Raw genomic sequence first — 27,513 nt, 5'->3', positions numbered from 1 at the left:
GTGGTTCCATTAAAGTGAATATGGTGATGCATTTTCTTTGGTCAGGTCAGACTGCAGCTTCATACCCATGCTGAAGTAATTGATTCATCGTGATTCTAGGGTGTGCGATATAGACAAAATTCAGATGTATTTTCTGGGATTTTGTTAAACGATAATTCGACAATATTTTCATCCTTCAAAAATGTTTTTGTAAAAGTCTAATATTAGTTACTTAAACTGAAGCATTAAAGTAAAAACTATATAAAAACACAGAAACCACCAGTGCATATATTACTGACATCAAGCAAACCATTTCATCTGTCAATAGCCGTGAGTTCTGTCATAGCTGTTTTAATTGCATTGAATCTTTCAGTTTGTTTTTGTCCCGGTACCTTGGCTGGTTTAGATCTGTCATGGACGGGTGACTCCTGAAGCTTTTCATATTCTTGATATTCTGTGCAGGGGTTAGTTTGTGGTCTTGAATGGCAACAGATTTTCGACATAGTTTGCAGATTAACGCCTTTTTAGGCAACATCCATCTTTCAAAGCCAAACCACCTCCTTGTGAGTGAGGCTGATGGACGTCTAGAGGTTCAATCTAACAACACAGATTGCGAGGCTGGTGGTGTCCTGCATGCATGACGCAGTGAATGCACGGACAAGGAGTTTTTGATAGCTTTTTGCAAAGTGAGTGACATAGTCTACTGGATAATGTTTGCTCACACATCATTAAAAAAAACAACAATTAAGATACTAACTCAGGCGAAACATATCGTACACCCCTACTACCATGTTGACCCACTGACGCAACCAGTGAGGTCCACAGAAGCACAGTAGGTTCAAACTTCGCTTTCAGGAGCCGTTCAGCGAAACCTGAGAGCATGTTTCCTAACAAATTCACACGTCTTACATAGTGCCATCAGCTCCAATTCAAAAACCAGCTCTCGATGCCCAACCCTACATATAGTGTCTGTAGCCTCGGTAAAAGAACATTTAATATAGACCTTGTTATGTCTTCTACACCATTAGACTCACCCTCGGAGCAATCAGAGCCAAAGCTGGTTAATGGATTGTTGTATTTTTCTGCTGTCTTTTGCTGTCTGGTGTGATGCTGGGAGAAACAGCAGGACTTCTGCAGTGTTTCCAGCTTAATGCTGATTATAGAGATTTAAAAAACAAACAAAGTGAATGTTCTGCATACTACAAAATCTGCATGAAAGATGTGGTTCAGTCCAATCCAATTTAGAAATGCAAGTTATTACAGGCTGATCCACTTCATACTGTTTTTGGTTCGTATTACACAATGCTTGTTGTTGAGTTTTATCATAATAGCTTTATCCTAATGCCACTCCCTCCTTGCATGTTACAGTACTATGCTCTTCAGATTCTGGAAACGGTTATCAAAACAAGATGGAAAATTCTTCCCAGGAATCAGTGTGAAGGTAAAACTTCATTTTGTGGTACAATTCACTAAATGTTTGAATTCTGTCAGTGTTAGTGCCATTTTAAGTGTTGTGACGTGCGGTTGCCAAGTTGAGGAGTGTTCCCCCACTAAGCATGCTGGTTTGTTTTCTGCTCGACTGGCTTGCACTGGCTGCTGCAAGCCAGACTGGTTTCTGCACTTTAGCAGTTGTTTTTAGAGAGAAAACAACCAAAACACCCTAGCACTGATTTTTAAAGGCATCTTTAAAGAAGTAGAGAAACTTTAGTTAAAGTTATTACTGGGTTTGTTTACATTGCTTAAACATGTTAAAGCCCCATGTGTAGAATTTTGTATGACCGTATCTTTCAAAGTATTCTGATGTCATATGTTTTTGTTTGTTGAAAAATATGACATTCCCAGTATTCATCGTCTTGTACCTGCAGGGGAATCAGAGACAGGTTGTTGGCATTGTTTAATCCCTGCCCCTATGTCTTTTTTTTATTTTTTATCTACTGCTGCGAGTTGGCTAAGTCAGAAATGTTCAAATCTTACACATAGAAGCTTTAAAGAGATGTCTGGAAAAATAGGATTCTAGATTTTCATGAACAATTATCATGGAAATTATGGGGAGTTGTTTACCAGTTAAATTCTACCTTTTTAAAGATATGATCATGGGTAGAACCATCAAAGGCTACCATGTATTGCTATCAGGACAGTAATTTGATATGGCTATAATACTTAATTTATATAATATTTTCCTGTGTTCGTATTTTTTAAAACTAAATTTATTTTTCTGTGTTAGCATCTAGACAGTTTTGATTTAGATTTTTCTAAGAATCTGAAAATCAGAGTGGGATGAAAATTGTTTTATAAATACTTTGGTTTGAGCAAAAAGCAATGATTATGAGCTACTTAATCGTGTGAAAATTAGTTGATTCTGCCTCCCTCCATTCTTCTATAATTTTGCTCAAAATTAATTTTTTTTTCATTGACCTAAGACTTCCCTACTTCTGACCGTAGATGCCTGAATTTTGTTCAAGTGGCAAACCCAGTGCAGGTCGACCGGCAAGTATGTCTTTTCCCCCTTGTGTCAGAGTATTACCTTGTTTTCGGCTCCGCTCACTACACTTCAGCACATAATTTTCAGATTTGAGTACAGATACAGTTTAGAAACAAATGCGAGGGAGCTGAAAACACATTTTTGAAGATGCTCTGCTCACATTGACTGTCTTGACTGTCTATAAAAACACCTGGGGAAATGTAACTTCCACTGAACTGACCAAAACGTTTGCCCTATAGAAGTTCAGTGGCAGCTGCAGCCCACATCCATGTGTTTACCAACTGGCTTTGCAAGAGTATGTCAATGGAGGACCACATTTTTTTTCAAAGTACAAATGTACTGGGATAGGATTGGCAGATTCAGCTAGTTATAAGCCAGCAGACTGTGTTAGGGATACTGAGTAACGTGCTCCAGGCAACTCGCCATGTCAGCATGTGTTTCGATTTACATACTGTATTGGTGCATGCTAACAGTGTTCTTGTGACATCTTTGTGTTTGCTAGGTATAAAAAAGTATGTTGTTGGTCTCATTATCAAGACTTCATCAGATGCATCAAATGTGGAGGTGAGTAAACTTTGAATTTAAATTCAACCTGAATAACATTTTTGGAATAATTCTATGGGTGCATAGTGTAGCACTTGTACTTAATATACCATGGAAGTTGACAAAACTATGCCAACGACAGAGCTGCATTTAACTAAAAATATTGTGATGAAATGTTTGGTTAATATTTAAGCTCTGTTCCAAAGATGGATCAACATAAAAAATACATTTTAGACAAACAACTCTTATTCTTCATAGTATCTGTTAATTTAAATGAATTGGACAAACCTTTTAAAGCTAACGACAGCGACTTACACCTTAAATGTTAATTTACCTCGTTCTGTTGGCATTTGGCACTGACAGCCACATTTGCAAATCAGAGTGAATTTTATTTGTTTGTTTCATTGGAGCAGCAGGTAAACTGTCAGTTCTCCTAGCAAATCTCAGGACAGCCATGAGTAATGCTGGTAACCATAGTGCTGTGTCATCCAGACCAAAGATGGTGATTTCAGCTGCTTTTGAACGTGTTTTCAGCCAACTTGACCACTCAAGCAACCAGTGGGGAGTTGTTAAGACTGTTTATAACCTACACTGACGGCAACGTTTTATGCCTTTCTTCTGGAGAACGCAGCATTTGGCTCTCTCCTGTACTAAATTTAAATGCTAAACTGTTGAGAATCAACTCCAATGAAAAAACTGTAACTGTGTTTAAAATGGATCACTTCTTTACATTTGTTGTTGCTAATTAGCAGCCCACTTGAAAACATCCGTCACCACATAAGACAGACCAAACAGAGTCTAATGTGATGACTAGTACTCTGCTCGTTAATGAAAACTGCCACAAAGACTACATAAATTGGTTGGTAGACTAAATGAATTTACCTTGAAAACTAAAGTTTAATCATAAATGAGCTATGCTGTTGAACGTTATGAGGCAAAAACATTTGCTTTTAATTAAAGGTTCGCTGTGGTTAAGGGTCAGGTCTGGTGTCGCAGTGCTGTAGCCTGCTAAATCAAACCACTGTCTATCTCTGACTGATACGCCACCACTTGGCTGTTAGTACTTGATAACTAACCTCATGCCGAGAAAGAAGCTTTCCAGACATGTTTCTGGTGTTTGCAACTCTGCAAACCTTACACATTAAACCCAAATGGACAAACATTTTCAAGATTATTTAGACTATTGAACCAACCAAGTTGAATAGGCTGTAAACAGTAATTGGATTTGAAGTGCGCTTTCATGTTCAGGTACAATGATTCTATAAATGGTCTGTTATCCAATGAGTTGCCAGTCTGGAATAATAATTTCATTCATCTTAAAAAGGCAGAATTTGCTACCCTGTGACAGAGTGTGTTATACAGTGCAATTTAATCTTAACTGAAGGCTGTCATTTTAGGATATACATTTTTATGTTTTTAAGTTTATTTTTAAATGTATTTAACTAGTATTTAACACATATGTCTTTACTCACTTATGATAAAATATACTGTTGTGGATCTGATTCTTATTCTAACATGAAATGTCAAAATTGGATGATTGATTTTTAATTACATTGTTTTTCTTTTAAAGTCACAACCCATAGTTATCTCTCTATTATATTTGTGACCTCTAACCATTCATTTAGATCTTTTTGTTGTATTACATTTGAAAATGTTTTGCCATGTCCCAAATGAAATGTTATGTATAACGTAATGAAATGACAGAAGTCTTCTGAAACAGAGACGGTATGACTTACACTCATCTATCCCTTGTTTATTTTTACTTTTTAGAAAGAAAAGGTGTACATTGGAAAGCTGAACATGATCCTTGTTCAGGTAAGCTTTCAATACTAATGACAAGTCAAAGAATCTTGAACCATTTTCTAAAGTCGTTTTTAGAACCATGTTTAAGGTCTTTGTAAAGCTACGATCCTCTGTGCTGCTTAACCTTTAGGCTACATAAAAGTGTGTGTGTGTGTGTGTGTGTGTGTGAAGATTCTCAGTCATCCAGGTCATAGTTATCCAACGAAGGTGTGTGTGTTTAAAAAAAATAAATCAATCAGAAACTTTGCTTGTACACAGGGCCTCAGCATGTGTGTTCTTACAAGCCTGACAGTGTTGTATGTGGTGTGTTTGTTTCATCTCGGGAAACTCTAGTAATTGAGACTTGATGAACAGCAAACTTTTAAAGGGAATATTTGGCGCCTTTATGTGGACGTCCCGTCAGTGTTGATAATAAATGTCATTAGTGAGCTGCGACGACAGTGCCAACGTGTACCAGAATGCATTGCATTGCAAGTGGGCTTCTGACGTTTTTGTTGTTGTTGTTTTCAAACGGCAACTAGCGCATCCCCTAGCTACCCTGAGGCGGAGACTAGAAATCCAACCTGAAGTAGCCTGTAGTTCTTCCATGCCTCGAACTACTTTAATGTCAAATGACGGCACAGGATACAGGAAGAACTGCTTGGCGAACTCAGTCAATATAGCATGTACTCAGGCATTTATTACCTAAATAAACTGCATTTACTATCGCTGATTGGACAACTACTTAAAAGGTGCCAAATTTTCCCTTTAATGCAAACGTATGTATTAGTTAGCACTGACCAATATGGCTTCAGGGCCCATTACACATGAATTGTGAGTTACAGTGTGGAGTTATTTTTTCTTTTCTTTTTTTGTATGGAAGCCCATGTGCAAGTTTTTTTCCCTAGATCAGTATTGTCTATAGGGCCATGATTATAACCCATCATTTTAGATACCCCAGCTGTTTGCTCATTGTGCTCTGTTGAAACACTGGAATGTTTTTGTAACCCCACAGCGTTGCATGTGAGTGAATTGTGGAGAGGCACAAAGAAGTGGCAGCAAAGAGTTTCAATAAAGTTATTCTCATTGACAGCGAGAGAGAGTACGCCGGAGCAGGAAACTCCATTATAGCCAGCTCCTTACAGCCTACTCTTTGCCTAGGACAAGTGGAAGCCACTGACGAGAACTCAGGCACTTATTGATACAGAATATAATATACAGAACCGTATCTGTCATCCTGCTGGAAACTGAAATTGTTTTGTTTTGTAAAATACAACATGGCTCACTGCCTGCTGCTGGGAAATCCTGAGTCAAAGTGGTCGGTTAGTTTCTCACATGCTAACTTGTCATTGTGGTTACTGAGTGTTTAGGCAGATGAGTAAAATGTAGGTGAGGTAGATTAATTATAGTAAACAGACAAAGCCCTCCATCTTAGGAGACGGGTAGTAAAACTATAAACTACAAGCACTCAAACAGAACTTGGTTCATTCAAACAGTAATTTAATGTTAAAGTCATTGCTTGGTGTACATTACAGATATATGGTTTTTCTGTAGCTACAGTGAAGGGTTCCACACAGAGCAAACCAGTGATTTTAGTATTTTCACCATATTCACTACCTCTAATTGTGACAGTGAATGACAGTTCAGCACTTCTGTATGTGAAACACAGCACTATACAATTCATATGAAAGAAGAGATGCACCCGTGCATACAATGTGGGTTTGGGCGTCTTACTGCTGCCTCAGTGCTCCCCTCCCCTTTTGTAGTGATACTTTTTAACCTGAAGATGTCACTCTTAATTAGTCTATCTGACTTCTAAAACTGTACTTAAGTTCCTTATTAAAATAGCATATTAATTCTACTTGAATGTCTCATGCAAAGTAGATGTAGTTGTAGTATGTTTCTAAATTGTCTCCGTGTCCTCATGATTGGAAAGAGGATCAATCGTGTTGACGAGTGAAAGTTGCAGGACAATCCGTGTATTTGTTTGTATGGAAACTAGGATAAACGATTTCTAGTCAATATTGATGTAGCAGCTGTTTAACCTGGTCAACAACAATGGCAACATAAGTACAGAACAGCATATTGTATAACATTTTATATAATAGTCTATATATTAGACTATTATATAAAATTATATATGTATATTATATAATAGTCTCAGTGATAATTGTACCCTACTACCCCCTGAATCCTGTAGAAGTGGGCTGTTCACTGCCCTGTGCTGTCCAGCACAGGACACTACTGTGAGTCATTGAGATGTATTGTATGTTAGAAAGGCCTTGAGTTAGACTATAGTGACGGATTGGTGTCCCATGTTCTGAATTTTACTCCTGAATGGAAAACAAATTGACGCCGTGTGTGTGTGTGTGTGTGTGTGTGTGTGTGTGTGTGTGTGTGAGATGTATATTCGCATGAGGGAGACAGAGACTGGCTCGCTGGCTACATGGGTGACTTTGCATTAATGCCAGTGAGAGTGAGTCACTGCCTGCGTCAGCTGAGCTAACATTGTTTTGGCCTTCAGGGACGGTAGAGCTCTAGATTCCACACACGTCCTGAGGATGCTGTGTTTAAAATGTTTGTGTACATGTATGTTGTATTTGTAGTAGTGTGGGGCTTGCTTGTATCATGTAACTTCATAAGCACATGTTGACAATTCTAATTGTTTTACTACTGTGTAATCATAGTAAAACAGTCTCCTGCAAAGTAAAAACCGGGGCACATGCTTGACTTGAGATTTAAAGGAGCAGTCGTTATTTTTAGCAGGAGTCACAGATTCAACCCCTCAATTTTTCATTTTCAGATACATGTTCTTCCCAGTGGAAAATGTCACTTTGTGTCTCTGTGTCTGTAGATCCTGAAGCAGGAGTGGCCCAAGCACTGGCCCACCTTCATCAGTGACATTGTGGGGGCAAGTCGTACCAGCGAAAGCCTTTGTCAAAACAACATGGTCATTCTCAAGCTGCTCAGTGAGGAGGTCTTTGACTTCTCCAGTGGCCAGATGACCCAGGTCAAGGCCAAGCACCTTAAAGACAGGTCAGCATGCTGCATCTGCATAATCCTCTGGAAGCACAGTCATGTTAATTGTAGCAGCTATCCAGGAATTTAGTTTTGATGGAATTGCTGGAAAAACCTACACTGGGGTCTGTGTATCTCTAAGCTTACAGAGTGAGTGTTTCAAAGTCAAGAGATAGATTCTGTGTGGGATTTCACATTACAGTCAAGATTCCTAAATATTTAACTTAGTTACAGCATTTAAAAGCATTTGTCTGTCACTGATCCTACAAAGTTTTGGCAAAATTAATGTCCATATTATTCCAGCACTTTAAGAGCATCATAAAATATGATCTCCGTGTGTTGGCATTGGAAAATATTGCAGCATTAATCCAGTGATGGCTGTGATCTGTATCGAACAGACTTCTGACAAACTGCCTTTCCTGTGCACTGGACGGCTGCCTCTTGTTGATGACACTTTTATTACCACTAAACTACAAGTATTGTGCAGTTCATTTGCAATTTTAATGTTGCCTTAATTACAGGCAGTTGTACACTCTTTTGGGCACGGTCTGCACATACAGAACAATGAAAGCCCATTAATATAAATCTAACTTTTTCTGTTTGGTGCACTGAATCTTTGATGTAAACAGTTTGTGGCAGGATGTCAAAAACTGATGAGCTTTATTTCCCTCATATCCATGCATAATTGTCACTTGTCAAGCACAATTGACTGTAGTCAATATATCATTACATCATCCTATTGGCCAGGTTTAGCAACAGTTTATTTAGCCATTTCCTTACTGATGTTCCCTGAGATGCTTATGGGGGTCAAAGTTGCTGATATTATGAAAGTCGCATGTTTCGCTGAAACATTCTCAAACCTGAATAAATCCACCAAACCACATAATTTGACTAATGGTTTTACACACTGTTGTGTTAGCCTCTTGTGTGTCACATAAGCTTTTATAGGTGCAGCTGTAAATTTCAAACTTCGTTTCATAAGTCAAGAAGACATTTTTCCATGCTTTGATATAGAAGTTTAGGATTTTTAGGAGTGGCTGGAGGGAGGCCTGAAGGGAGAGGGGTTTCGATTCTTTCAAAATCCAGCTGTCTCTTGCAGGTTTCTCCCACTTTACCTGGCTTAGTTTTAAACCTTTTATATGTGTCCATAATGTTTGTTCTTTTCTTTCAGCATGTGCAATGAATTCTCGCAGATATTCCAGCTTTGCCAGTTTGTTATGGTATGAAAATCCTCATCTCTTACTTTTTAGCATTGATGTACAATCTTTTATAATCAGTTACCAACCAGCGTTTGTCCTTCAGCTGTTTGTCATCTTATTGGTTGCGCCTTAGGAAAATTCCCAGAATGCCCCTCTGGTCCACGCCACTCTGGAGACCCTCCTACGTTTTCTCAACTGGATTCCTCTGGGATACATCTTTGAAACTAAACTGATCAGCACATTGGTGTATAAGGTGTGTACAACAGATGCACACAATGTCACGTAACAAGTTGATACACATCCAAGTCATTAACCAATATTGTCTTTTAACATCTCTTTCAACTGTTTTCAGTTCTTGAATGTGCCCATGTTTCGCAATGTGACGCTGAAGTGCCTCACAGAGATTGCTGGCGTGAGTGTCAGCCAGTATGAGGAACAGTTTGTCACACTCTTCACTCTGACCATGTGTCAACTCAAACAGGTGTGTTAAAATGTCAGAAAAGACAAAGCTCAGATCCCCATGCCTTGTTATAAAGATACTAAGTAGGGTTTCACTTCTGTTAGATGCTGCCTCTGAACACCAACATAAGACTGGCCTACTCCAACGGGAAAGATGATGAGCAGAACTTCATCCAGAACCTCAGTCTGTTCCTCTGTACTTTCCTTAAAGAGCACGGGCAACTCATTGAGAAGCGGCTCAACCTCAGAGAGACATTAATGGAGGTAAGAGAGAACACTGTCCACGGGGATATTTGCTTGTCTAAGCTGGCTACACAGGATAAAAGTTGTGACAGAAAAGGTGTCTCATGTAGGTAACTGCATCAATATTTAATTGTTCCCTTGGTCCTCTTTCAGGCCCTCCATTACATGCTTCTGGTGTCAGAAGTGGAGGAGACTGAGATCTTTAAAATTTGTCTGGAGTATTGGAACCACTTGGCTGCTGAGCTCTACAGAGAGAGTCCCTTCTCAACATCCACGTCCCCTCTGCTCTCCGGCAACCAGCACTTTGACGTGCCACCACGCAGGCAGCTCTATCTGCCTGTGCTCTCCAAGGTACCTCACACAGCCAATTACGTTTAACTTCATTGCTTAGTTAAACAATTAACACACCCATAGCCTTGCATTGTCCCTTGTTTCAACTTGATGACATCTCCACACAGACTTATGTAATATGATGCAATATGATGAATGAATGCATTGTTGGGATGTCAACAACATGGCCATAAGCTGAAAAACTCACCATCAAATATTTAGAATTTGCACTGTTGCAGTTGAATTTATTAATGCAACTGTTTCTTTTAAGACACATTTCTTACTGACGAGTTAGAGCCGGCACAGCAGTTTAGTGTTTAGAGGTGCAGAACTGTTTTAGTTGATGGAACCTGCAGAGTCTTAGTTTGCAGTCATACTAGAATCAGTTGGCACGGGTCAAGCAACAGGTGGCTGCTAAACTGCTGCCAAGAGTTTGTAGTTGCTGCAAATCAGCAGCTAGTAAAGCAAAACTACAACAGTGTGTGTGTGTGTGTGTGTGTGTGTGTGTGTGCGCGCGCATTAAACAAACACCTCATTGTATAGCATTTAAACATTTATGCCCACATGGGTTACACACTGTGCGCTTATGTGTATGCGCACACAAGTGTGAGAGCAGTGAGTGTGTACGCACTGACAGGTGTTTATCTCTTGTGACAGGTGCGTCTGCTGATGGTAAGTCGGATGGCCAAGCCGGAGGAGGTACTGGTGGTGGAGAATGACCAGGGAGAGGTGGTCAGAGAGTTCATGAAGGACACAGATTCCATCAACCTCTACAAGAACATGAGGGAAACCCTTGGTATGACTTAGTAAATCACTTTAATTATCCATAGTCTACATTTTCTTGGGTGTGTGTGTATATATATATATATATATATATATATATATATATATATATATATATATATATATATATATATATATATATATATATTATATATATATATTATAACTGACTCCCGGGTCATAAAATAATAGCCGCAAATCAGACAGATATATTGATCAGTGTCACTTACCACAATGATTACACTTCTTTCATGTTCACATTTTGTCCTTTTTAACATCTGCACAGAGGTGTGCTTTTGGCTTTAAGTATATCATACATTGTACACTCACGAATCTACTTTGTGCAGTGTACCTCACTCACCTGGACTATGCGGACACAGAACGCATAATGACAGAGAAGCTTCACAACCAGGTTAACGGTACTGAATGGTCCTGGAAGAACCTCAATACATTGTGCTGGGCCATCGGATCCATCAGCGGGGCTATGCACGAGGAGGACGAGAAGAGGTTCCTGGTCACTGTCATCAAGGTATAAAAAAGCACTGAACTTGTGGGAATAGCAGCTTAAAATGCTAACTTGAAGTTTATTATTCCCTCTCTGGTCAGATCATGTGATTGTTTTTTTTTTTTAAATTTTTTTATACCACTTTGATGTTAAAGGATTTTCCAAGCCATTTTATAGAACACTAAACACTGACGGCCGGTTATATGTCTGTAATTGTGAAAACCTGCTTGTCTCAGGATCTGCTGGGCCTATGCGAGCAAAAAAGAGGAAAGGACAACAAAGCCATCATAGCCTCCAACATCATGTATATTGTTGGCCAGTATCCACGCTTTCTCAGAGCCCACTGGAAGTTCCTCAAAACTGTGGTCAACAAGCTCTTTGAGTTCATGCATGGTGAGAGATGAGAGTATTTAAAATAAAATGTATAAAGATTTTATAAATATCATATTTTGATGTAACTTAATAACACCCTCCATGGCCCTTCTTCATCAGAGACCCATGATGGTGTCCAGGACATGGCCTGTGACACCTTCATCAAGATCGCCCAGAAGTGCCGGCGCCACTTTATCCAGGTGCAGGTGGGAGAAGTGATGCCCTTCATCGACGAGATCCTCAACAACATCAACACCATCATCTGTGACCTTCAGCCTCAGCAGGTGTGGATGGCCATTTTCATCATCTCTAGAGATTGATCACATCTGTGCAGAGAGACACCCAGTTATTACCAAACTTCTGCAAATAATTTCTCTTGTTGCTTTTGCAAGTTTGCATGCTGACCCAAGTTTTTTCTGTTTGTGTGCAGGTGCACACGTTCTATGAGGCAGTAGGTTATATGATTGGGGCCCAAACAGATCAGGCTGTTCAAGAACATCTGATAGAAAAATATATGCTGCTGCCCAATCAAGTGTGGGATAGCATCATCCAGCAGGCCACCAAGGTAAGAGACCAAAATACCTACCTACCTATAACCCCAATGATATACAGTTTACTGTCATAGAGGAGTAAAGACACTGTTTACATTTGAGAAGCTGAAATCAGAGTTTCTATCAGACTCAAAATGCTTGAGCGTTTATCAAAATAGTGGCTAATTAATTTAATAGTTGACAACTTATTGATTAATCGACTAAACGTTGCAGCTATAATACTACCATACTATAATTTAACCTAATATACCAGCCTATATGTCTATGACAGACAAAGAAGAACAGTGTGTTAATCTATGGTCTGCTCCATCCCTCCTCCTGCTGCTCCCTCAGAACGTGGACATTTTGAAGGACCCAGAGACTGTGAAACAGCTGGGCAGCATTCTGAAGACCAACGTCCGAGCCTGTAAGGCTGTGGGACACCCCTTTGTCATCCAGTTGGGACGGATTTATCTTGACATGCTCAACGTCTACAAGTGCCTCAGCGAGAACATCTCTGCCGCCATTCAGACAAATGGTAAGGGAGGTGTGTGCTTGTGATAATCTGTAGATTCACCTCATCGTTGTTCACACCCTGGTGTCACATCAGAGTCGTTAGGGTAACATGGCAGTTGTTACACACATATGATATGATGATAGTGTAGGTAGCTGACAGCCTAAAGAGATTGATAGACTGACGGTGAGGTTCCCTCAGCAGCACTGGAAGTAGTTTCTCCAGTTTGACATACATTGCCCCTCGTATAAATCATCAGTGTCTCTAGGATATGAACATAAATGTCTTCATAACCTATGTTAATAGTTGAACACTGCTGAGGCCTAACCTAAAGTGTTTGCTCGTCTGTGTTATGCCTTGCATTTGTGGAGGACTTGTTTGTGTTGTTAAACCTGTGTAAGGGATCAGAACACTGTGCAGGATGTGTGGTGTCATTGTTGTTTAGGCATGCAGTCCTTTGTGTGATTCCAGGTTTGAAAAATACTCAAATGCTTTCAATACGATGTGTTAGTACTTTATAAAGAGTTCGGAAATGAACCATCAGGCTACACTCACTAACACAAACTATCACTTTGGAATAGATTTTTATTATAACCTTCGCTTATGTACTTGTCACGCAGTAGCATTTTATTACTTTGTCATTCGGTAGTGGCATTTTGTTTGTAGGGCAGTAAGACTGCCCCCCCCCTTTTGCATGCTCCTGTTTTTGGTGACTCATCTCTGAGTCTTTCTGTGCTTAAATGGGAGGAGAGGTGCCGTATGAGGTCTGTCAGTAAAGATCAAGTATCAAGGATTTTTGCACTTGCATTGGCTGCTGCTTCCGAGCAGGGAAGAAGTGGCGATCCGTTCAGAAGGAATAAACCCTGTTCAAAAGCTTAACCAGACCTTTCTAAGGAGTTTGTGTTGGTCAGCTTGACTGTGATCCATCTTTTTCTAAGAACAAGACACAAAGTATAACATTGACGTGATGCAGTGCAGATGGCTATAAGTAATTTGACTGTGATAGCAGCCAGGCTTACCACACCTGTGCATCCTTACCTGTAGGGATGGGCGATACGGATAAAATCTTCTATTAAGTTATATGTAATGTCTAGAAACCATTTATAGGTAACGTAACAAGATGGAAATGTCTATTTTGGGATAATCCAGTGAATGAAATACCTGATGACAAATCCAAATACTTCATCACATTGATACAGAAATTCTGTAAATCTAATATTGCCATAAAGCAGTCTTGCTCAGTGATTTGCAACATTGCCTACAGTGACCAACCAGAGATACTGTATTAAAGGAAGAGCTGCAGCACCTCAGTCTCTATCATCTCACTGCTTTACCAAAAGTATTCTGGGGAGCAATGTAGCATTTACTAAACCAGAATGTACATCAAACAAGAGGAGACCCCGACGCACACCCCTGCAGACCCTTTCCTGCTCAACCAGTCAGCATTTATTTGATGCACAGGTCTGCAAATGTCCGCGCATCGTAGTCAAGTTTTGTTTGAGCTACACACTCAAAGCGCAAAGCGCTCTTCTCGGTGCCCTGTGCAAAATTTTCTTCACGCTGTACCTTCAGTATGTGTGTCCCCTTTGTGTTCCAGGTGAGATGGTGACAAAACAGCCCTTGATCCGGAGTATGAGAACAGTGAAACGAGAGACACTGAAACTGATCTCAGGCTGGGTCAGCCGATCAAATGACCCACAGATGGTGAGAAGTCACTCTGAAATCCTCAGAAATGAAAACCTAAAAATTTCTAAAGTTGTCTGGTGACCATAGGCCTGTTTTGGGTTGATGAACATTTACTCTTGCTATCTAAAAACTCTGTAACTTTTTGAATAAAGCGGTTTGTTATATACGATTTGCATTTCTATTTTGTGAATTTAATGTGGTCTTCAGCAAACAGAGTGATATATTTTTACTCTTGTGTCCTCAGGAGATAGTACACACTGGCACTCAATGAAACAGTTGACAGTAGAACAGAGGTAGAACTAATCCAGTTGGTATTTTTAGATCAAACACAAAGATTTTATTTCCTCTGCCCTCAGCTGTGTTGTTATCTGCATAACAATAAATATTCATAATGTGTCAGAGTTTATGCTAAAATGATAGCTGCACTGTTGTAATGTACCAGGAAGACTTAAATTTCTTGTCAGCACCTGTCTTCAAAGGTGGATGCTCCTGTTTTTTCCTCCTCTGTAGTTTGCGTGTTGATCAGTGCTGACCCTTCTGTTGTTGTATTCTAGGTAGGGGAAAACTTTGTTCCACCGCTGCTGGACGCCGTCCTCATCGACTACCAGCGCAATGTCCCCGCTGCCCGTGAGCCCGAGGTCCTCAGCACCATGGCAACCATCGTCAACAAGCTGGGGGGACACATCACCAGCGAGATACCACAGATCTTTGATGCCGTCTTCGAGTGCACCCTAAACATGATCAACAAGGTAAAGCACTATGATCAACTGGACGCAGTTTGTAATCTGGCAGTTAAGATTCTAAGTGGACTGATGATCAATCAAAAACAGGTGCACACAGTTTGGTTTACTGTACTGATTTGTGGGTATTTGTTATTCACCATGTGATACAGACTGTGGTCAGTGGTCTGTTTCTGATATGTGATAATGGACATTAATTAGCACTAATCTAATTTAATGGACATATGGCAGATGTTTCACTGCTTCAGTGAAAATCTAAACACTTTCAGTACAGTAGGCAACGAAGAACCTTTGTCATCAAGAAAATGTTTGAATTAACGGGTTTCAGTTGCGCATAGATAAGCTCTCTATATGTGGCCTTCACAGCAGTCTGTTCATCACAGTGCTGTATTGGACTGGGTCTGTTTGTGTGCTTTGACATGATGGGCATTGTTAGAACCAACATCTTATATCTATTTTACATATAGCTCATGCATATGTATGGTCTCAAAGTAAAGATCTGTTGCTCCATATAGTCTAATTTCATTGGTAGTTCAGTCATTCTAGATGAGAGGGTTTGTCTGTAGCTGTTTCCAGTCATGGCTTTCAATTTCCACAAAACCTGATCAGAGGATCTGTGATATTTGCAGTGTGTATGAACTGCCGGTGGAAAACTACAGCATAAAAAATAGGTTGCTGGGGAAATAATGTTGTTCAGGTATTCTCAACTGCATGTTGATGTTCATGAAACCTGCAGACAGCCTTTGGAGAAAGTTTCGTATGTACTATTTTTCATGTTTGAAGGAGGGGAAAAAAAGAGAGAACTGGGGGCCCCTGGCGCAGAAATGTGGTTTGGACCCCAGAGCTGTGCCTGCTTTCCCCAATCCAACCTTGAACCTAAAATATGTATCTGATTATGCTCAGTACAGTAAGACCATATCTATCTCAGACTGGTCATACTCCACTTGAAAGAAATGTATCACTAATTGATTTCAGTATATGATATTAATCTCGCCTTTAAGTTCAAGGGTGTAGGTTTGGTTTCAGAAGTAGAGGGGCGGCACAATGAAGTGTAAATAAATAACTGAATTAATGCATCTTAGCTTAGCACTGTGCTTTACTTATTACTTTTGTCTAATGTTCAGTTCTAGCATCTTTCTAGGACAAAATTGTTGTTGTTTTTAGACCTGAGTAGTAGTCACCTGAGAGACAAAACCCTGGGCACAGAAAGTACACTAAAAAGCACGACTCACAGTTTATTAAACTCATTTGAGCCCATGGTAATAACTGAAAGCAATTCAGATCTTGTCTCATCTGGACTGTAGAGGCTGCACAGTAAGAGCAACGAGCAAGAGAAGAAAATCAACCGGAAACAATAAACAAGGGGGACAACCCTCCCAAAGTGCCTATTCTGGCTTGTGAACATTGAGTTAATTGGACCCATATGGAGCAACTCAAATTCTATAGTAGGAGTAAACATATTGTGTTTTTCTGCTAGAACTTTGAGGAGTTTCCAGAACACAGGACCCACTTCTTCTACTTGCTCCAAGCTGTAAACTCTCACTGCTTCCCTGCATTCCTCGCCATACCCCCTGCCCAGTTCAAACTTGTGCTGGACTCTATCATCTGGGCCTTCAAACACACTATGAGGAATGTGGCTGATACTGGTAAGGCGCTAACACACACACACCATACTACATCTTCATATTGACCAAAAATGCCTAGAGCATGACTACTGAATTATGTAAAACAATCCGGGTGCTGTGTTTCCTCATGTCATGAGGACACTGGGACAATTGGGAATAATCTAAGCAAAAAACACTGACACTGCAGGTGCACTCTGATACTCTGGTATCTCAGCAATGTTCCGAAGCTCGGACTCATGTTTACCTTTCAGATTATGCTAAAATACACATAATGTACAGTGTAACTTTTGCGAGGAAGTGTTGAACTGAGCAATGTGTATGAAGCTGAAGTCGTATTTCTGTTTGTGCTCACCCAGGTCTGCAGATTCTGTACACGTTGCTGCAGAATGTGGCCCAGGAGGAAGCAGCCGCTCAGAGTTTCTATCAGACGTACTTCTGTGATATCCTACAACACATCTTCTCTGTGGTCACCGACACATCACATACCGCTGGTGAGTTTACACACGTGAGCTGTGGGGTCCCCAGCGGGAAAGAGAGATCACTTGATTAAAGATAAATAAAGTTTCTCTAGTAAAAAGGTGTGTGTGTGTGTGGTGTGCATGCTGCAGGCCTGACGATGCATGCGTCCATCCTGGCCTACATGTTCAACCTGGTGGAGGAGGGGAAGATCACTACAGTGCTAAACCCTGCCAGCCCCACCAACAACCAGGTGTTCATCCAGGAATACGTGGCCAACCTGCTCAAGACTGCTTTCCCTCACCTACAGGAGTGAGTATGCGCGCACATGAACACACACACAATGTCTGTTTTAGTAAAATCCACATTTATCATCCCTGCGTGCCTTTGTTTGTGTTAGTGCCCAGGTGAAGGTGTTTGTGACCGGGCTGTTCAGCTTAAACCAGGACATTCCTGCCTTCAAGGAGCACCTAAGGGACTTCCTCGTCCAGATAAAGGTGAGGTTGTCCGACTGCGCAGGTCATGTATGTTCTACTCAGTCACACAGCTTGAGTTACTATAGGTGTCAGGATTTGTTGTTGTTTTTCAGCCATTGTTTGGCATTAATACAGCCACATGGCTCCTATCTGGGGCAAAACAAGACACATGCACACAGATCAGTGGTTATGCTAAGTGTGAATTTAATGTAATGTATTTGAAAGTCCGTCCATGTGTATTTGTTTGCAGACAAGCTGTGAACTAAAACTAAACTGTTTGTTGTGTGTGCAGCGTGGGCTTTGTCTCTTGACACAGAGGTTATCAGGCACTACATAGTTAGCTGCTTAGCTGTTGTTTCCAGAAATAACATATTCCTGCATGGCCAGGTTGTCCTTCTAAGTATATAGGAGGTTTGTGGCTGCTATGCCAGCTTATTATTATTGCGAAACTGTGTATGATAGTGACGGTGATGGTGTAAAGTCACCACAGGACATGCTCAGTGTTCTCTGTTCTACTGACGGGTCCAATTTTCAGGCTAAATAGATTTTTGGTGGGTATTTTTTTAGACTATAATCTTGAAATAAAAGATGAAACTGAGCTTTTGAGAGTCCGGATCAGGGCTGAAACAATAAGTTAGTTAATCGATTACAGGATCAGCAAATAAAATTATTGTAAACAATTTAGCTAATCAGTTCATTCTGACCAGAAATTTGGACAGGTTTTTTACAGTTCTGACTGTTTTTGTTTGTTTTGTTTTTTTTGGACTAATCCATTAACTATAAAAAAGAATTGACAGATGAATTATAATGAAAATAATCATTAGTTGCCTCTGTCAGGGTCCTGCAGCAGGTTAAGTGGATGGATGGAGCTGACTGCAGTGTTTCTCTTGTTCTCTGCTGCTGTTCCAGGAGTTTGCAGGCGAGGACACCTCAGACCTGTTCCTGGAGGAGAGGGAGGCATCGCTTCGTCAGGCCCAGGAGGAGAAACACAAGATCCAGATGTCAGTGCCGGGCATCCTCAACCCTCACGAGATCCCCGAGGAGATGTGTGACTGAGCCGCAGCTCCACCGAACTGTACAGTACTCCAAACAAACAAATAAATAAACCCTAACCACAACAAAACCAGAGAGAGGCACTTGAGTGTGGTGGGAGGCCGCTCACCCTCTGCAGAGCAGGCCGTCCCATTGGATGTTTGTTGACCAAAACAATGCCAACAATATGTAAATGATTACCGCGTCACCCTGTGGCCCTTTTTACATAATCTGCGTTTTGTATGGAGACTTTTTGTGTAACATCTTTCCAGAACTGTTAATCTAAGCTTATGTTTTGTTGGTCTCTGGCCCATTTCAAGACCTGCATGATGATGTTGTAACAATTAGGACACCATAACCATCTTGTTTTTGTTCTGTTTACCCCACCCCTTCATGATGTCTTTTTTTCCCAAGGTCTTCCCTTTTTTTTATGTAAAAAAAATTACAGTCTGAGCAGGGTTTTTGTTTAAAAACAGCATATCTGTCAAGTCAGCATAGAGGCTTCTAGACCTGTGGTGTGACAGACAGCAAGTGGTCTTTTCGGGGAGAGCGCACCGCTTCTTTGGTGCCCCACAGCATTGTGGGAGAATGTGAATCTAACTGATACTGAATGAAGGTCGAGAGATGCTGCTTCATGCATCAGCATCTGTTGCTCATGAGTTGTGCTTCACCTAAAAAAAAAAATAAATGTTGCTGGCAGGAGGGTTTTTTTTTTTTTTTTTTTTTTTTTTTTTTTAGGGAAAGCAAAACCGAATATGTGCATATCATCCCAATTGTATAGCATCTTTAATACCATGGGAACATTTTTTTCCTTTTATTCTATTGTTTCATTTTGTTGTGGGTGTGTGCGCGTGTGTGCTGTCGCCTAGTCGACATCAGCGTTTTGTTTTCCTCTAAGAGGATTGTTGCTCATTTGTGAGCTTTCATTAATGGGATGTTTTAAGGAAGTGGCGGAGGTATTTATGGGTTCCTAGTTGGTTGCATCTTTATAACTCCTGTATAACTCAGATGGCTTTGAAGATTTTGAATTGTACTAATTTAGGTTGTTTACCATGCAGTAGTGCTTCAAGACACTACCTTTTAGAGCAAAATGAAAAATAAAACTGGGTTTACATTTAATTTTGTATTTTTGCATTTTTCATTTGTATCTGTTTGAGTTCTGTCCAAATAAACAAAAGGCTTTTTGTCCAGAGAGCAAAATGAATTGCCAACGAGTTTAATTAGGAAAGGAATGTATAAATCCAAATAAGTACCCAATCTCTTATGGCAAATTTCCCTTCTCAAGGTGTTAAATTTGTTGTGAACTTTTTGAACTGATTAAAGTTGAGAATTTTATAACTTTGCCTTTGCTCAGATTTCATCATTCCACAACAGAGACCCATTTTACAGGAATTTATGTTTTTTTATTAACTAAAAAAGTTAAAATTGCCCCTCCACTAAATTTGTTTTGTTTGTTACTTCACTGTGATGTAACACAAAAAAATATTTTGTATAGAAGTATGTTTTAAGGATCTTGAGCCAAGACAACAGAAACACAATTTAATGTATAGTTTGAACTAGTTCTTCACTGTTCTTTCTGTGAAAGCCAAACCCTGCAGTCTGAGCAGTTTGGACCAGATGAATTGATAACATGTTGGCTGGTGTTGCTGAAAATGTGGGTTTCTGGTCCTGAGAAATGGAAATATAATGTTACAGTTTATATTTGTGGCATTTATCCACATTGACAGAGTGAACAGGAGGAAACGTTTACTGTACTTCTGTATTGTTTGGGATGTAGCTTCCTCTGACGGACCGTAAAATTATTATTACATTTCATTGGAGGTTTTGTGTGTAGTAACTGCACTGAATTCTTTTTTTTTTTACCATACTGTCATTAAAATTCAGACTTTACCCATCTTCTGTACAGCCCTATTCTGTTTAAAATCCTTAGTGTATGCATGCTTAAAACAATAGAATATGCTGGTCCGTAATAGCTAAATTTAGCAGTGCCTCATCCCAAGCATAAAAAATAGCTTCAACAGTGTAAACTGGTCATCAGAGGTTTCTCTCATGTAGTATCATCTCTACTGGTATTGACTTGGAAATGTCTCAAACCCACTTCTCCTTCAATCCCTTCCACACAAACACATTGACATAAATCCTAAAAGGAAAGGTAGATGATGATGATGGCGGCTATCATCTGTCACACTGGCCTATGGCCATTTCCGCTAAGACATATTTGGCCAAGGTTGGGGCCGTGTAAGCGGACCCTGCCACTAATCCCTGTTAACATACTGGTATGACATTAAAGGTTGTGATGACGCCCTGCCGCTGAAAGTTGAAACACTCGCCTGATGCAATCCCAGCAGCCAGCAGTCAGCTGTGACGCAACCCGAGAGGAAGCTGTTGGAACTAAGTGCTGGCTATGACAGTCAGGTGTGTCAGCTGTGGGACTTGACAGTGTTTTTATGTTAAACCTGGACAGTGGCCATGTGTTATGGCTGCAGATCCTTATTTCTAACACGTCTGTGCAGGAAGGCTTTTGCTGATATTCATACAGTTTTATTTTTACAGGGGTTTGGAGCCTTTTCATGGAGTCAGCATCTCTTTCCTCTGGAGTATTACTAGTTTATGTTTTTGCTTTGATGCTTTAATATCTGATCATCTCTGGGACCAAAATTCAGTCCGGCTGTAATTGAACCCCCCTCCCTGACCCAGATATCCTCAGTCATCCTGGGCATCCGCTGTCGAGGAGAAGAGGCAACAGCTGGGGTAACCCCCGCCCACCCAACCAAAAAATGAAAAGCCAGCTCTACGCCCTCTTACACCCTGCTCTGTGTCTACGCTGTGGGCAGGCAGGGTTATTAATACCCCAATGAGAAAGTTAAACAGGAAGAGCCAGGTTAGCGCCCACACCAGTCAGTGCCTCTCAAACAGAGATGATGGTTGGCCTTGCACCCAGCGCCACATACCGGCCCTTCCTTTACCCAGGACCTTCACACTGTTTCTACAATATCAACAGGCCTCTTTTAGCCTTTTGCCCCCCACCCCCCTCTAATGACTGAAAACTGTGAAAGGAGTACAATCAGTATAATAAAATCATTTGTTGATATCACCCGGCAGTAAGCTGGAGCAGAGGCGACAGGTTGTGATCAAACTGGGGCAAAGTTGATTGTTGAGAGGCCAGTTTACTCCCACAAGGAGATATACTGCCACCCAGTGGACAGTAAACAGAAAAACCTCAGAGCAGCTCAGTGTCATTCATGTTTTATTGGTCCCAGTGTTGTACAGTATGGTCACATTCCAGGACAGAGGAATGGCTATAACTACATGTCTACCAGAACTGGGCTTCACCACAGAAGACAATTAATGCTAATACAGAGTTAATTTAATGTTCTGTGACTGAAGCAGTAAACTTCCCTACCTGGTCTTTAGCAGAATTTCTTTCTCTCGTAAACTATTTTCTTAGTCCTGTAAGTGTGGACTTCACTGGATCCACGTAATTCAGATCATCGGGTAAGGTGACGGTCGGAAAAGAATAAACTAGCGCTTCTTATGTTGTCCTTTGTAGGAATCCCCCACTTCTCCAAAAATAAATTCTGAAGACACGCTGAGAGGATCCAGATCCAGAGTTCTCCTCCCTTGTTTTTCAAGGACTGAGCACAGCTGCACAAATAAATAGCTATCTGAGCGACATAGGATGCAGTTGATGGTGATTCATACATAGTCACCTGAGTTAAGCAAAGAGGGTAGGAACAGGACTGACAAGGGGGTGAGCTTGAGTCCATAGCTGGGTTATAAGTGGTGGCCGTGCTAGAGGGGCTGCCAGTAAGAAGGTGTTTTGTTGTACTGAGCCCTCACAGAAGGATCTCGCCTCTTCCTCTTTGTTCTCTTGACTCTACGTGAGCTCTTCGTCAGTTTTCACGCTCGTCTCTTAAGCAGCTCAGCGGCCTCTTTCCCATCAAGTCCTTTATGTTGTTCGGATTTGAGCATAGCGTATTTTTGATCTACAGAGCCAGAGAAAGAAGAACAAGGTCAGTTATCGAATGGGACATGAAGAGGGGTGTGTGAGTGTGTGAGTGTGTGAGTGCCCACAAAGAGCACCTGGGTATCTTCTCTGAAGTCTGTCTGGCTTGAGAGGCTCCTTTAAATTGGGCTTCCAGTCTGGAGTAGATTCCCCCTGTAGGCTGATCAGCAAAAACAAACACACACACACAGATTATCCAGTATAAAAACAATCCAGCAGCTGCAAAAACTAGACCAGGAGAGCTGACAGCTCAACCCCAATCGTAACAACATGATGTTAAATAAGTAAATCATACATTCCCTGCATCCTGACACTAAATACCATTCTGAATGTACATGAACAGATACTTGCCTCTTTAATATCCTTAGATTTGCTCTGTTCCTGGTCTCCAAACCTCATCTTAGTCAGGTGGCTGATGATCTCTACCATGCGACGCTGGTCTGGTTCATAAAGACAAAAATTATAACAAAGACTAAAAACACAGAACTTGATGTAAAACTAAGGATAGTAACTGTAAGAATTAAAGAGTAAAATCAGAGCGACTATAAGAATGGGAACTGAATGGGTGGTTTATACTTGATATGACTAAAAATAGTATTAATAACATTCAGTTCCAGTAGAGTCCTCCTTTACCTTCTTCCCTCTGAGCGTCCTGGTTGTATCGCATGGAGCGAGAACTGTCCCACTTGCTTTTCTGGACACTCACGCTACAAAACACACACCACAGGCACCAGTGTCAAATTTAAAAAAAAGACACATATGTATTATAATGAGGCAAAGTACCTTCTTCAGAATCCTGAAAAGGGCAGTTGGCCCAAACCCTGGCCTTTATCGGTTGCAATACGTTAGTGTGAAGCTTTCCCATCCCTTTTTTGGTCAAACAGCATGCACGAGTACTGAGACTCATTCGCTGTTTTATCCCTTACAATGTCAAATAAATATTAACTGCACTGGATACATTTAAAAAGTGGCAGGTAAGATTCCAGATATTTGAAAACGTTTTATTCAAATAAAAGCCGAGCATAACCACACTTCCACCCTCACCTGACACTGCAGATGTAAGCATGGGTATGAGAGTATTTTAAATGATCTTGTGTTTGCAGATTAACTCACGTGAAAGGTGTGTTGTCCCTGGACTGATGGAGAGAAAAACAGATTTAGGTTAGAAAACACAAAAATGCAGGTATAAAGTTAAAGTTTGCTACTCAAGTGTGAATATGCAGTAACTAACAAACATTATTATAGCTCCAGATAAAAAATAAAAAAAACATAAACATGCTGCATAAAAAACAAACAGGCTAAAATGTTTCTGGTTGAATCTACAATAACTAATGACAGTTCAGAAACCATAAATAAGCAGTGTACATGATATGTTTAGGGACATGATGTTTGACTATGTCTCTTTAAATAGAGGTTTTGGAGCAGTAATACATCATTTAGAGTCAACTGTAAGCACCAATTCATGGAAGCTGATTTATTTTTGCTTGTTAAAACAAAATGTGAACACCGTGAGTGTATAGCCTTCTATCTCAATAAATCATTTAATGCCCAAGCTGCAAATAATACACACTGTTACAGTAAAACACAAGGTTACAAGGTTTTAGAAATTCAAGTTGCATTCTGCAAGATTTTACACCAGTGAGGGCTTTGAATGTGTATTTATTTATTTAAAAGGGGGCAGAGCACGTTAATGAACACTTCAGCCTTTGCATCCATGTACATAAATATTCCAGAGTTAGCCAGAAGGCTAGTTTTCCTCTTTAGTAATGAAGCCAGTGACTCACTTTCTCTGGTTTGTCTTTGCGTTGGAAGTTTGGAGAGGACACTTGTTTTTTCAGAGGTCTGTGGGTCTTCTTGGCCTTCTTAGCAGCTGGAAACAGAAAAAGAAAGAAGCAGAATGAGCATGTTGATGGCATCCGCCGCCACCTGCTGGCCAAAGGGAGCAACTGCTTTTTTTTCTCCATCCCTAAAAAAGGGCTGAAGGGTAACAACAACGCAATGTTAAATATAAACGGGATGAAAATGTAAAGTGAGGGTGGAACAGTAGGGATGTGCTATGAATAGAGGAATGTTTCATTATGTGTCCTCATTTTACTTTTATCATTTAATTTAAGCACCGTGGCGGTGCTTAAATTAAATAGCGTGGCGGTCAACGGAACGAAAATTCAATGAAACATTTAATGAAAATAAACATGACATTTATAATGAGGTCAGGGGTGATTCGTCACAGCAAATGATAACCTCGAGGCATCATATGTTACATGATAAAAATACAAAAAATAATAACAAATACAATGAAAAAGAAACACCCCATACATATAACTGTTTTGATATTCAGGAATAACTTAATTAATATTCTGGAATCCTTATCACCCGATCACTGCAGTAATAACTGCTTTCAATCGCTGTTCACTGCTCGAAAAGTTTCTCTGATTACACAGGATTTATCATGAGAACTGCAATTAAACTGTCAAAAACCCTGTTACAATAGTAATGACGAGAACAGTTATGATCCTGCAATTAAACATCGCAATAGCTTGTTAATTACGTGAATAGATCGACTTATTATTATTTCTTTCAGACATGCAGCGCACCTCTCTTTCAACAGCTTGAGTAGAAAACGCAAAGCACCACCGCCGTCATAGTTGAATCTGTTCACAACATTTTATCGACTTAACTGTTAAACTACTAATGAAGAGAACTGTTGGGGTTTTTTTTCTGTAAAAAGCTCGACTATATGTTGAATAATATTCTTTTTGTTGCTTTGCCTGTTTTTCATGTGCCCAGTGTCTTCCTTTGCCGTGTCCAGCCACAGCCGTTTAGTAAAGTTTGATGCTTCTGACCGGTTCTCGTGTTTAAATTCGCAGCGCCACCTGTCTGCCAGTGAAACTGCCTCTCAAGCTGTCTTTCGGAAATGCTTGAAAACGTTCTTTTAAAATTTCAAAAAGGTCATTAAATGCAATAAGTTATATTACATTGAAAAAGTAATTGAAATTGTTACACCGCTATTCTATTTTAAATAGGGTAACTTGTAATCAGTAACCTATTACATTCCAAAGTAACCTTATAACACTGCTGCTATTAGAGCTGACTAGTTCATTACTCAGAACAGAAAGTTAAATTATTTTAGTTATTTTGATAATACATTTTTCAGTTTAATACGCTACATGAGACCTGTCACAAAAAGCTACAAAGCTTCTCCACCTTGTTTCTTGGACAGCTCCTCTTCATCTCCCACCTCATCTTCAGTGACCTCTGACCCCGTGGTGTACTCCTCATCCTCTGACAGGAGAGACTGCTGCCTCTGGAAGGGCAAAGGTCACAAGTTTTAGACAATTACAACTCAGCTTTTTGATGACACTGACTTTAGATGCTGGCACCTGCAATCTTTAAATTCGACTGATTTAACAACATATCTCAGTAAAAGCACCATTTACGCTTTCCTTTGTACCTGGATGTGTTTGTAATTCGGGAGACAGCTGGCTAACATAGTGATCAATGCCAGAATATTAGAAGATGTGATGAAGTGCATAAGAGAAAAGTCCTACCAGTTGCAGACTCCAGTTTTTCAACAGGGAAAACTGGTAAAAAAGAAGAAATGGTTTAAGTCAGAACCATAAATATGACACAGGTGAAGAGACACATTGACACAAAGAAGAAAAGTACCAACAAGAGAAAATTAGAGAGAGAGAGAGACTTACAGTGCTGCCGTCTCCTCTCGGAGGCCCCAGCAGTGTTGGCTCCAAGAGAACGTCACCGTCCTGAACCTTTACTGCACTGGATGGACTCTCCTCAGCACTAACACACATACCAAACAAACAAACAGAATTTCATTGGACGTTGTTGGACGTTGTTTCATAACAAGTGCCCCTGTAAAATGTTGGCATATGGACATTTTTATACTTATTTGATTCTGCAATACAGTCACATTTCATCTGAAATCTAATTTTCTGAAGAGTCCAGGATATTCAAGCAGATCACACTTCATCATGGGTGTACAGTTTTCAAGGGTAAAAAAAACGTCTCCTCCATCTATCCTCCATATAAACATGCCCTATGACCGCTGACATGGACCAGGACTTGTCAGCTGTTTGGTCTTTGTTTGGTGTAGCCCACCAATGCAAAGTCCACGTACCACCAGCCTGTGTGCATGTCCAAAACTGCCGAAAACTAGAACAATAAGCTGGCATTATGACTCTTCTAGAAACAGGTCAAAGAAATGGTCACATGATACATTTTGACCTTCTTTTCTGTAAAGTAGACGGTGATAATGTCAGGTGTACTAGCAATTCCACAGACGGTTTCTGGAGGAGAGTTAAACCGCTCAGATCTGTCAGCAGTGTGCTTATAGATGTGCTTATTCTCTGTATGCGGGATCTGCACAGCTACAACTCTGTCATGTCTGGCAACATACAGCCCTTTAAGAGAGCTAGAGCTGTTCATGACTCCAGATGCTGAGGGGTCTTGCAGCATACAGAGGGGTGAATGGATGGTCCTGGTTGGGAGAACCTGTGATTGAGCTCTCACATAGGAAGGTAAGTATCTCCTCACTGATGATGGCATTGCTGTAGATGGTGTGAGATCAGCACAGGGCAGCTTTTTCCACGTCCCCTCAAGGCTTAGACTGGTCCAGTACTGACAGTACTGACTGAGCTCTCTGCATCTCCAGTAAACATTGTCTTGAAGTTCAGGGCTGGAGCAGGTGAGATTTTTGTCTGGTGCTGTGTTGGATGGATCCTTCACCACTACATCA

At 40.4% G+C, this 27,513-nt stretch overlaps 2 protein-coding genes across 3 annotated transcripts; one reads left to right on the top strand and one right to left on the bottom strand.

Annotated features, from left to right (window-relative positions):
• The first annotated feature begins 341 nt into the window (after nucleotides 1–341).
• On the top strand, nucleotides 342–20,092 carry LOC119901443 (exportin-1-like). Of its 2 annotated transcripts, XM_038717034.1 has the most exons (23): nucleotides 342–1,420; nucleotides 2,422–2,470; nucleotides 2,964–3,025; nucleotides 4,775–4,819; nucleotides 7,641–7,822; nucleotides 8,976–9,024; nucleotides 9,137–9,256; nucleotides 9,356–9,484; nucleotides 9,568–9,726; nucleotides 9,859–10,056; nucleotides 10,693–10,831; nucleotides 11,166–11,347; nucleotides 11,560–11,716; nucleotides 11,816–11,979; nucleotides 12,126–12,260; nucleotides 12,580–12,763; nucleotides 14,337–14,443; nucleotides 14,980–15,174; nucleotides 16,643–16,811; nucleotides 17,147–17,281; nucleotides 17,399–17,558; nucleotides 17,647–17,743; nucleotides 18,632–20,092. In XM_038717034.1, exons 1-23 carry the CDS (start codon nucleotides 1,352–1,354, stop codon nucleotides 18,776–18,778), a joined length of 3,033 nt encoding a protein of 1,010 aa, XP_038572962.1. In that variant the 5' UTR covers nucleotides 342–1,351; the 3' UTR covers nucleotides 18,779–20,092. The 2 variants fall into 2 exon arrangements, with proteins under 2 accessions (XP_038572962.1, XP_038572961.1); XM_038717033.1 differs by lacking the exon at nucleotides 2,422–2,470.
• A 1,892-nt stretch (nucleotides 20,093–21,984) lies between these two features.
• Nucleotides 21,985–26,558, bottom strand: LOC119901444 (uncharacterized protein KIAA1841-like; the record flags this gene model as incomplete). The annotated part of the gene is made up of 9 exons (XM_038717035.1): nucleotides 21,985–22,740; nucleotides 22,838–22,920; nucleotides 23,112–23,200; nucleotides 23,394–23,467; nucleotides 23,874–23,896; nucleotides 24,545–24,630; nucleotides 25,965–26,064; nucleotides 26,309–26,341; nucleotides 26,462–26,558. Coding segments are annotated over 9 exons (622 nt in total), but the record flags the coding sequence as incomplete, so codon positions are not given.
• Between the last annotated feature and the right edge of the window lie 955 nt (nucleotides 26,559–27,513).

The sequence above is a fragment of the Micropterus salmoides genome, unplaced genomic scaffold, assembly GCF_014851395.1.
Source record: "Micropterus salmoides isolate LMB-PRFRI ecotype aquatic unplaced genomic scaffold, ASM1485139v1 Ms_hic_scaffold_1305, whole genome shotgun sequence".
Taxonomy (NCBI): Eukaryota; Metazoa; Chordata; class Actinopteri; order Centrarchiformes; family Centrarchidae; genus Micropterus; species Micropterus salmoides.
This window is presented reverse-complemented; position numbering and strand designations above follow the sequence as displayed.

What these genes read in the sequence shown, in the direction of transcription:
- LOC119901443 (XM_038717033.1), top strand. Translation starts at nt 1,282, where the DNA reads ATGCTTGTTGTTGAGTTTTATCATAATAGCTTTATCCTAATGCCACTC. An exon ending in CAGATGCATCAAATGTGGAG is followed by an intron (nt 3,026 to 4,774) that starts GTGAGTAAACTT and finishes TTTACTTTTTAG; the next exon opens with AAAGAAAAGGTGTACATTGG. An exon ending in GAGGAATGTGGCTGATACTG is followed by an intron (nt 16,812 to 17,146) that starts GTAAGGCGCTAA and finishes GTGCTCACCCAG; the next exon opens with GTCTGCAGATTCTGTACACG.